The 9,546-nt window shown below is 43.5% G+C and overlaps 1 protein-coding gene across 1 annotated transcript; it reads right to left on the bottom strand.

Annotated features, from left to right (window-relative positions):
* Window positions 1-86: 86 nt before the first annotated feature.
* COQ6 (coenzyme Q6, monooxygenase) lies at window positions 87-9,397 on the bottom strand. The gene is made up of 12 exons (XM_036383278.2): window positions 9,238-9,397; window positions 7,316-7,450; window positions 6,557-6,615; window positions 5,330-5,453; window positions 4,767-4,897; window positions 4,293-4,400; window positions 4,141-4,203; window positions 3,716-3,823; window positions 3,117-3,319; window positions 1,875-1,990; window positions 1,345-1,511; window positions 87-243 (listed from the first exon to the last, which is right to left on the bottom strand). Exons 1-12 carry the CDS (start codon window positions 9,395-9,397, stop codon window positions 214-216), a joined length of 1,404 nt encoding a protein of 467 aa, XP_036239171.1. The 3' UTR covers window positions 87-213.
* Window positions 9,398-9,546: the final 149 nt, after the last annotated feature.

Here is a 9,546-nt window from a genome sequence, read left to right as displayed (position 1 = left end):
GTCATGGTACTAAGGGAAGAAACCCTAAATCCTCTTGAGGAGGGCAAATGTGACAGCTTTTGCATAAACCAGTGGATGGTGTAATACACAGCTCAATCCCTCAGTTTTATTGTAAATTAAAATAAAAGTTCAAAGATTCAAGTAAGTCACAGTCCTTTTAAGGGCAAGGCATTCATAGGCAAGCTGCTGACTGACAGGCAGACTGACAACAGATCACTTGCTGGCAAAAGCCATGATTTGCTCCTAAAAGAAAAAGAGAAGTAATTCATAAGCATGTGTTTTAGAAAGAACCTTTAGGCACGTTCCCATTCATATAAATGAACAACAGTTCTTGGCCAGTCTTTCTAGCCACACACAGAGAACCTATCCCTGTCCTAGAAAATGAACAAAATTGTAGCATTCCTGTCCTTCCCAAGTAGTACAAAACTGGGTTCTGTGCTCAGAAAAAGACATCTTCAATTGTTTTTTTCTTTTAAACAGAGAAAGAGAAAAGAAACTTGTGAGCACTGAAGCAGCAGCATAGTCTTCCTTAATGAAGACAGTGGACCTGTGGCAGCTGCTCTGCCTTAGGAATGTACTGATTCTTAGTTGAGGAAGTGTCTCAGCTGTGACCATGACACAAAGGAAACAGGGCACCTGTGTTTAATATAAAGATGGAGAATAAATGAAGTAAAAATTGAAATCCAAAGATGAGAACCTAATTTGCTGGTGCTTAGGGAGCTTTGAGAGCAGAGGGCTTAAGGAACCTCACAAAAATCCAGCAACTAGGTCAAGAGGGTGAGAAGTTCAGGCAGATGGGCTGCAAACAGAGGGTCTAAGACAGAAACTCCTCGCCACAGCCTTCCTCAGGTAATTTCCATTTTAGAAACTTGAACTTCTGCCATGAGGGAACAATTCACAAGGCAAAACAGCACAGAAACAGTTAAGTGTAGGCTGCACACTGCATCTGGGAAGTCACCCAATCTCTTAGTGAAGATGTGTCTTCACAGGCCTGTTTTCTCTGTGCATTGCTAGAATACAATTCAAGGTTTGACACTAATTCCATAGCAAAATAAAGCCAAAGATTTCTGATGACCTCTAACTCCTAATTACTGATACAGAATATAAGACACTTAGATCTTTTATATCCCTTGTGCTGGAGGGGGGAAAAAAAAAAGTCTCTACTGAGTCATCAGTTGTTTAGGAACTCCTCAGGCCCATTCAGGACACAAACCCCCCAGTTTAAAATAATATTTTCCAACAAAAATGTTTCATTTTAAACAAACAAAGATCTTTACATCTTGTGCATATTTCATGAATAGTTTTGGACAACTCCTAGAGCCCTCACTGAAGTGAGATCCTTACTTTGACAGGAGGCAGGGCATTTGTTGCTTGCAATCCCCATGTCCTCAGCAACACCAGAGGAGCCAGTGTGGTAGAGTACAGCCTTTTTAGCACATCAGTAGCAGCTAACAAGGAGACATTATGCCTCTGACGTTCTGTTTCAAACTTGAGGAGGTGTTTTAAGGAGCCTGGAAGAGATAATTGAATGTTTCTATTACCCTTGATGTGCCACAAACAATTGTGCATCTTATCTATAGAGCAGTTTCCTCTGGGAACTGAAAGAGAACAGAAATGGTTCATCTCAATAAAGACCTCTTTCCACCAGCTAGTGCTCTTCATCTCACCACATCTCTAACTGCCATCCTGCAGAGCTTTTTTTTTTTTAAAGCAGCTTTAAGATTCATGGGATGGAAACTGCATCCAAGAATCATGAACTGCTTCACTTCAACAAAGCTTTCAAACACAGGACAGCAGAATGCTAACCAGAGGTACTGCAGCAAAGACCTGGGAGACTAATCCTTTACTGCCCCAATGCTGGCTTGGAGCCTTACCCAGATCGCTCCCGTTGAAGGCTGCTGCACTGAGGTGATGAGCTAAACATGCAATATCACCAAAGCCCAGGTTCACTCCTTGTCCTGCAAGTGGGTGTACTCTGTGTGCTGCATCCCTGGAGCAAGAGAAGACAGAAATTTATTTCCCTTCTTGAAGAAAGCCACAGTGGCTGACAAACCCCAGAAGGGATCAGTGTAGCACTCCTCACCTCTTTGCAATGAACCACCTTAGAGCAGCATATGTGCTTTATCCAGTACCTCCTTGCATGCTATGCTGAACTACCTGACTGCCTCTCCAGTTGTAAGAAGCAAGACATAGGGGAGGTAACAAAAAGCACGTCTGAAAGGAAAAATTATAAAGAGGTGACTAGCCAAAGTCCTCTCAGTTACATGTGGAACAGGCCTTTATGTTTTTGTAAGTGACCTCAGCACAACAGGAGCTCTGTCAATGGCACATTGCACAAACACAAAGTGGACAGATAAAGTGAGTATAAAGGAGTGGTGGGATTATCATTGAATAGAAACAAAATCAGGCTCTTCTATGAACAGACTTATCTGTAAAGCTCAAAGACAAACATTGCTGTGGGAGTCACAAAGTAAAAGAAATTAGATTAAGTTTTGATATGAAATGCAAGATCATGTGCTTTACCAAGCTATAGAGCACAGCGTGCTCCCAAGCATAGAGTGGTTCATAGGTTGGTAAGATGAAAAGTGCACTACACAAAAGTTTTGCACAGCATCCAAGAATTACTGAAAGTTACCACCATACTGCAGCTGGGGCAGAGAAGAAAGTATACAAGTGACCTTAGAATATAAGAAATGAGGTATTTTCCTGTTTGAATAGGCCACCATATAAAAGTCTCTGACATCCCACATGGAGTAATTTTTGTCATTTGTGTTCAAAAAAGGTGAGTTAAAAACTCAAAGTGGTGCTCAGAATGGCTGGTATAATGTAAGGAGAAGTACAGATCCAGCATGAGATACTGGATTGTTTCACTAGACTGTACAAACCAGGAAAGGGAAATAATTATCTTTCAATTTACACAGACAGCAGAGATAATGGACAGAAAGCTACTCATACAAAAGGACAGGAGGGCACACAGAACAAACCGGATCTGGGTAAAGTCGGACTGGAACAATGTATCATTTCTAACATCTATTTGTTGGCGGGAGCCTGCTGTCCTCAGGTCATTTCTAACCACGTGCCACCCGCCCACCCAAGGGCGGCACTGAGCACCTTACCCGATGAGAGCCACGCGGGGCCGGACGTACTCTGTGGCATGGCCCAGTCCCAGGGGGAACATGGCTCTGCTCTCTGCATCCACCTCAGCAACACTTGGGGGCAGCTGACGGACTGCAGTCCCTGAGGGCTTCAGCAGCGAAATGGCAGAACGAAACATGGCCCCAGCAGTGTCAATGAAGTCAGAGTGGTTTATGTTGCTCCACTGAAACAGACAAACAAATCTTTGGAAGCTGACCCAAACTAGACCCATAAAAGAACACAGCTGAAAAAAAAATCTGAGTTCCAATACTAAATTTTAACCACTTGGACAAAACTATACAGTAGAAAAAACTAACTTCACCATTTTAGGACATACAAATTTCCAACTAGGATGAGCCTACTCTTCCTACCTTTTGGAAATTTAAGTTAACTTCTGTGACTTTCAAAACTAACCTAATTCAGTCCCAAGGGGTCATCTTTTCTTTGCTAAGTGCCTCTTTAATATCATTCTTGCCAGAGGAAGGAACTTCAGAATGCACCTCTCCCATTACTGTTGTTTAGCTACAGAATTCTGTTCTATTTCTTAAAGCCTCTTCCCTGCCATGAGGCTGATACTCACAAAGGCAGAGTTGATGCTATCCACAAAGCTTTCCTCATCCATGGCAAGAAGTTCCGATGCATGGTCATGAGATGTAGACCAGACCAGAGAGCTGGCAGTGTCAGACAGCTAGTTTAAGAGAATGTAAAGGGTAAATATTAAGAGAAAAAGAAACAAAAATAAACATTCAGTGCAAAGACTTCTCCACTGCCCTGCCTCACACTGTCAGTCCCTCTGAAAATTACAGTTCCTGCCCAACTTGTTACAAGTGGGAAACGCCAAGGATAGAATAAAACGGCAGGAGGGGAAAACGCAATAAATGAAAAGTGAAGGGCAGATGTGCAAATTCTTAAGAGACAGAACCAACACAGAAAGGCATAGACACAAATAAAGTTACTAGACTACAAAAATTTTTAAAAACATTTAAAAAAATACTAACGCCTTACCGGAAGAAGCGCAATTGGCCCTGTGGGAAGGAACCGCTGCCATGCTACATTGTTGTCTGTGGCCTATAGTGGAAAGAAGCAAGTGGGCAGCAAGCCAGATCACCCTCTTAGGTTCTACTGCTTATGGAAGAGTTAGTTTAGCAGAATTTTACCTCAGATAAATGGAGAGTTGCCACCACAGCTGACTGGTCATACTGATGTTCAATGTTCTTAATTTCAGCTTCCTTCCGGACCATAGAATTATGACCATCTGCACCAATCTGTAAAACAAAGAGATGCACAGCAACTTCTTCAGCAGCTCCTAGAAACATTAGGAGCTAGTATTTCACTCTAAAAACCTCAGACTGCATCTGTTTATTGTCTGCTTATTCAGAAAAAAAAAAAATCCCCCCAAAACCAGAAGAGGTGGCCCCTTCTGCTCTTCTCAAATTCAGCAGCATCTCCTTGCAGCAGGCGGAAAGAAGGCCATGCCCAGTGTCCCACACCCTCATAGACAGGGCTAGCCACTCATGTCACTCTAGCACTCCACATGGGTGGAGTGGCACACATGGAATTGGAACCAAACCAGTGGAAAGGACTTGGGTTAGAGATGATGCCTTATCAACAGAAATAAAGAGCTTAGTTACCAGCAGCTTGGTCTGAAGTCTGCGTCCATCAGCTAACTCAACTTGGACCCAAGGGCTTGTGTCACAGCCATGGGAAGGAAGGGGCCAGGTGTACCCAACTGCTTTGCTCCTGTAGAAGACCTCCACCCGGTCTGATGGGAACACAGAGTACCATGGTCACAGCACAACATGGACAAGGAAAAGGAAACATCGCTACAACAGCCATGGCCATGCAGGTGTCTTAACAGCACCCTAGGAGTTCACTCTACAATTCTCAAGGCACCCCAAAAAACCAGATATGGACAATCCCTTGTCACTGTAAGGCCTGCTCTGGACAAGGAGGTACAGATTTTTTAATTAAGTCCAATTTTGAAGTATTCTGGAGAACTACATATCCAAGTGCTTTCCTGTTCTGTAGCCTTTGGAAGTCAAATTTCTCCCTCCTTCCCAATTCCAGAAGGTGCCCATTTCTCAAGAATGACTTGTTAGACAAATTTCTCCCTCTCAATACTTAGCACACAATAGAAGGCAAGTAACTGAAAGCTATCTGCAGGAAATAAAACATTTGAGAAGTTGTTCTCTACCTGCTACTGCATCTAACTGTTTTGTGAGAGCAGACATAATGACATCATTCTCCACTATGTAACCCATGTCATCTAAGTCATCTTTCTCAAAAACGATCATGGCTTCTGAACAAGCATCCCACACCTATGAAGAAAAAATACATTACATGAAGCTATGTGATAAAGAAGTCCATTTCAGGGACTTAACAGCAAAAAGACATGGTAATCTAGAAATATAGAACTAGACAAAACATCCTGGATTACTGTTGATTCCCAGCTACTAAAGTGCACCACATAACTAATTTCATTAAATGATTTAGCTTAAGCTCAAAAAGTAATTCCAAGTCAAGTTTTTCATCCCTACTTTTCTGTTACATAATTGACATAGGAAGCTATGCTACAGCCTTGCTGTAGGTTAACCCCAGCAGGCAGCTCAGCCCCACACAGCTGCTTCCTTTCTCCCCTGCACTGAGATGGGGAAGAAAACTGAAAGGATGAAAGTACAAAACTCATAGCTTGAGGTAAATGCAGTTTAATAGAAAAAACAAAAGCCACATGTTCAAGCAAAGCAATCCAAGGAATTAATTCACTGCTTCCCAAGGACAAGCAGGTGTTTAGCCATCTCCAGGAGAGCAGGGACCCATCAAGCATAATAGTTACTTGGGAAGACAAACACCATCCCTCCAAACTTCCTATCTTTCTTTCTTCTTTTCCTCTGCTTTTATTGCTGAGCATGACACCATATGGTATGTATGGATTATCAGCCAGGGTCATATGTCCAGCCTGTGTACCCTCCCAGCTTCTTGTGCACTCCCAGCCTGCTCACTGGCAAGACAGTGTGAGAAAGCCTTGGCACTGTGTAAGTGCTGCTCAGCAACAGCTAAAACATCCCTAACTGTTTATCAACAGTTTTCAACACAAATCTGAAACACCGTCCCATACAAGCCACCATTAAGAGAAGAAACTCTATCCCAGCCAAACCAATACACCCTTTACCTTTATTTCCTGGCTAATACCCAAGCCTCACTATCTACAGCTGCCACTAGGAATCCACTTTTCAGCCTGTAACATCAAGGCCCTGAGGACAGGTATTTCTGAGCAGACTGCTACCCACAGAAAAGAGACAGAAATGAACATAAGTATGACCTGCCCTTTACCATAGAAATAAAAACCTTTGTGTCATTGATGCAAGTACTTTTGAGAATTCAGAGTAGACAGACACAAGGTGTATCTGCAGCCCTAAGGCACCTGCATTCGCCGGAAGGGCTTGAGTCTCAGGCTGCAGACATGATCCCAGGCACCACAACCTGAAACAGAAAAAGGACAGAAATACACAGAGATACAGGTTCACATGGGACACTGAAACCAAAACTAAACTGAAGCTCACTCCACAGTCTCCTCCACTCTTCCCTGACTATGCTCAGGCTTGGCTAGACAGTGCCAGGTCTGCCTCGGTGCTATCACAGCTCCAGAATCACATTGTTTTACTGTTAAGACAAGCCAGCAGGAAAGAAACAAGAGCTCACCATGAGCCTCTGACCTAACAGACAGCTCTCACTGTTCCATCACTAGGTAATAAAACAGATGTAGAAATGCACAGCCATTATTGTAAAGAACATTTCTTTCTCCAAAAGGAATCAAGGCTCAAATATCTCTTTGAAATGACAATTAATCCTCATTAATTGAGGACTGAGTTACCAGACTACAAAGCATTAAGCTTCTTATGTGAACAGAACATTCCAGGTGCTGTAGAGAGCACCTTACAACCTTTCACTGCCTAAAGTCACAAATATTTATATGATAACAAATCAGACCAAGATACCAGAACACAGATCCTTGTTATCAAGAGAATTTGGATTTAAAAACCACAACTCAGCATGTAGAGACAAAGGCAAATAAAGCTAATGATGTTAGGTTGAAGGCAACACATAGTCAAAAGGGTTTTTGTTTCAACAAAACCAGCTCAAATATAAATGTTAAAAATGCAAACAACAAAATCATACTTACTGCTTAGGAGGGTTGCTGATCCTGGGGAGATGGAACTGACCCTGTTGCTGTAACTGTCTGGCATGTGATCATATTCTTTCCTAGGACCAGCCTCCAGCAAAGCAATCTTTTTATCATGGAAGTGGATGTCATGCCCTAAAATAAGCAAATACATGTTTTGTTACAATGCTCCTGCCAAAAATCTCAAAAACAAAACACCTGAGTTTTTGTAATAAGACACAGTAGATGCAACACTTAATAAAGAACTACGTAGACAGTACAGATTTTGACCAGGCAGGTAAACTTTTGTATGTTAAAGCTTTATGACTACAGTCCTGTTACTGAGATGGACAACTCTTTTGCAGCTAAAGCAAGGATTAGATATTTCCCTTCTACATAAAGCTTACATTTTTGTACAAATTTGTGTCATTTTTAAATGAAAATTTATTACTGGAGTATTATCAAGTGAAATCTGCAATATTTACTCCATGTTTACTCCAGAACACGTTTTCCAGAGCTTAAACATAAATTCTCCTTATAGAAGAAGAGATCAAAATAAAACTTCTGTGATATGTAGCAATTACATTAATATTTTCCCTGTCCTCTCATTATGACAATGGAATAGCACAGGCAGTTTAGACTTTAAACTTCCACATAAAGAGAACTGAAAAGAAAAAGAAGACTCAAGTAAAGTGGAAAAAACCCTGCAGCTGAGCTGGCCACACCTGCAGCATCCCAACCACGACAGATGCAGAAGGCACGGAGGACAGAAGTGGTGTCCTTCATCATCTAGAGTTTACTACTACAGCAGCCCTAGAGACAGCAGTGTCCTAGGCATAATCTCTAGATTATGCACAGTAATAACCTCATCTCCTGAGAGGTCCCAAACCTGCTTGTCAGCCTTAGGTACCACCCCTGGAGGAGATCCTTATGCCATCTCAAATCCACTGGGCCCTTGTTTAACAATACAAGCAGAACTTAAGCTTGCAAGGTAAGCCCTTACACTTGCAAAGCACTTATTATTGCTCAGCATCTTTGATCTTCTGGGCACTATTTTTTTCAGGTTTCTGTCACTACTGCACCCTTCTGAATCCATGTTGTAAATAAAGGAGCACCCACTACTCTCAGGATCTCTAATGACACAAAGCAAGCAGAAATCCATTTTAACTTGGTATTCCAGTGTTTAAAATACTGGGTTAGAGAATGAAACTTGGGATCAGATAATAATGATTAGAGCAATGGAGCACCTCTCCTACAAGGAAAGACTGGGCGAATTGGGTTTATTCAGCCTGGAAAAGAGATGGCTATGGGGTGACTGAATTGTGGCCTTACAGTACCTGAAGGGAGCCCACAAGAAAGACAAAAAGGGACTTTTACAAGATCATGTAGTGACAGAACAAGGGGAAATGGATTCAAAGTGAAAGAGAGTAGACTTAGATTAGATATTAGGAGAAGTTCTTTGCTGTGAGGATGGCGAGACACAGGAACAGGTTGCTCAGAGAAGCTGTAAATGTCAGAGAAGCTGTAAATGTCCCAACCCTGGAGGTGTTTGAGGCCAGGCTGGATGTGGCTCGGAGTAACCTGATCTATGGAAGGTGTCCCTGCACACAGCAGGGAGTTGGAACTAGGTGATATTTAAGGTCCCTTCCAACCCATTCTGTGATTCTATAATCAGAAAAGCATTTTAGCTAAGGGTGACATTATCCATCAGCTATTTAAGGATGAGCATATTTGACAGAAACACTACAGTCTATAAAACTCCTGTTAACGGCCCCATTAACACTGTGCACACACAGAGATATGGCTTGGCTCATCACTGACCGGCTCACCAAACAGCCTCAGGTGAACTTTAGAGCAGGATCAAGGATCCCTCAGCAGGCCCCGGACACTGAGATCCTATACACGGTTACCTCACCCTGCGGGAGAGTGGGTCACAGCCTTACCCAGCACGGCGGCCATGGCGCTCCCGACCATGCCCCCGCCCGACACCACCACATCGTAGAGCGGCGGGTTGGAGGCGGCAGAGCGGAGCGGAGCGCGGGGCCCGGCGCTGAGCCGCGCTCCGAGCGGGGCCAGCAGCGCCCGCCCGCGCAGCGCCGCCATCGCCGCGGAACTGACGGCGGCGGAAGTGGCGAGCGGAGCCATGACAACGGCTGTGCGCGCCGCCGGTCTCGCGTCTGATTGGCTGCCTGCGGCAGAGTGGGCGGGCCCGAGCGCCGCTGGCCGCGCTGATTGGTGCGGGCCGGGGCGGG

This window comes from Molothrus ater, chromosome 6 (genome assembly GCF_012460135.2).
Source record: "Molothrus ater isolate BHLD 08-10-18 breed brown headed cowbird chromosome 6, BPBGC_Mater_1.1, whole genome shotgun sequence".
In the NCBI taxonomy this organism is placed as follows: domain Eukaryota; kingdom Metazoa; phylum Chordata; class Aves; order Passeriformes; family Icteridae; genus Molothrus; species Molothrus ater.
This window is presented reverse-complemented; position numbering and strand designations above follow the sequence as displayed.

Bases quoted from the DNA above. Each gene is read 5' to 3' on its own strand.
- COQ6 (XM_036383278.2), bottom strand. From the start codon at position 9,397: ATGGCGGCGCTGCGCGGGCGGGCGCTGCTGGCCCCGCTCGGAGCGCGG. The intron at 4,204-4,292 runs GTAAAATTCTGC...TTTCCACTATAG, and splicing joins CAACTCTCCATTTATCTGAG to GCCACAGACAACAATGTAGC. The intron at 1,512-1,874 runs GTAAGGCTCCAA...TATCTCTTCCAG, and splicing joins CTTCAACGGGAGCGATCTGG to GCTCCTTAAAACACCTCCTC.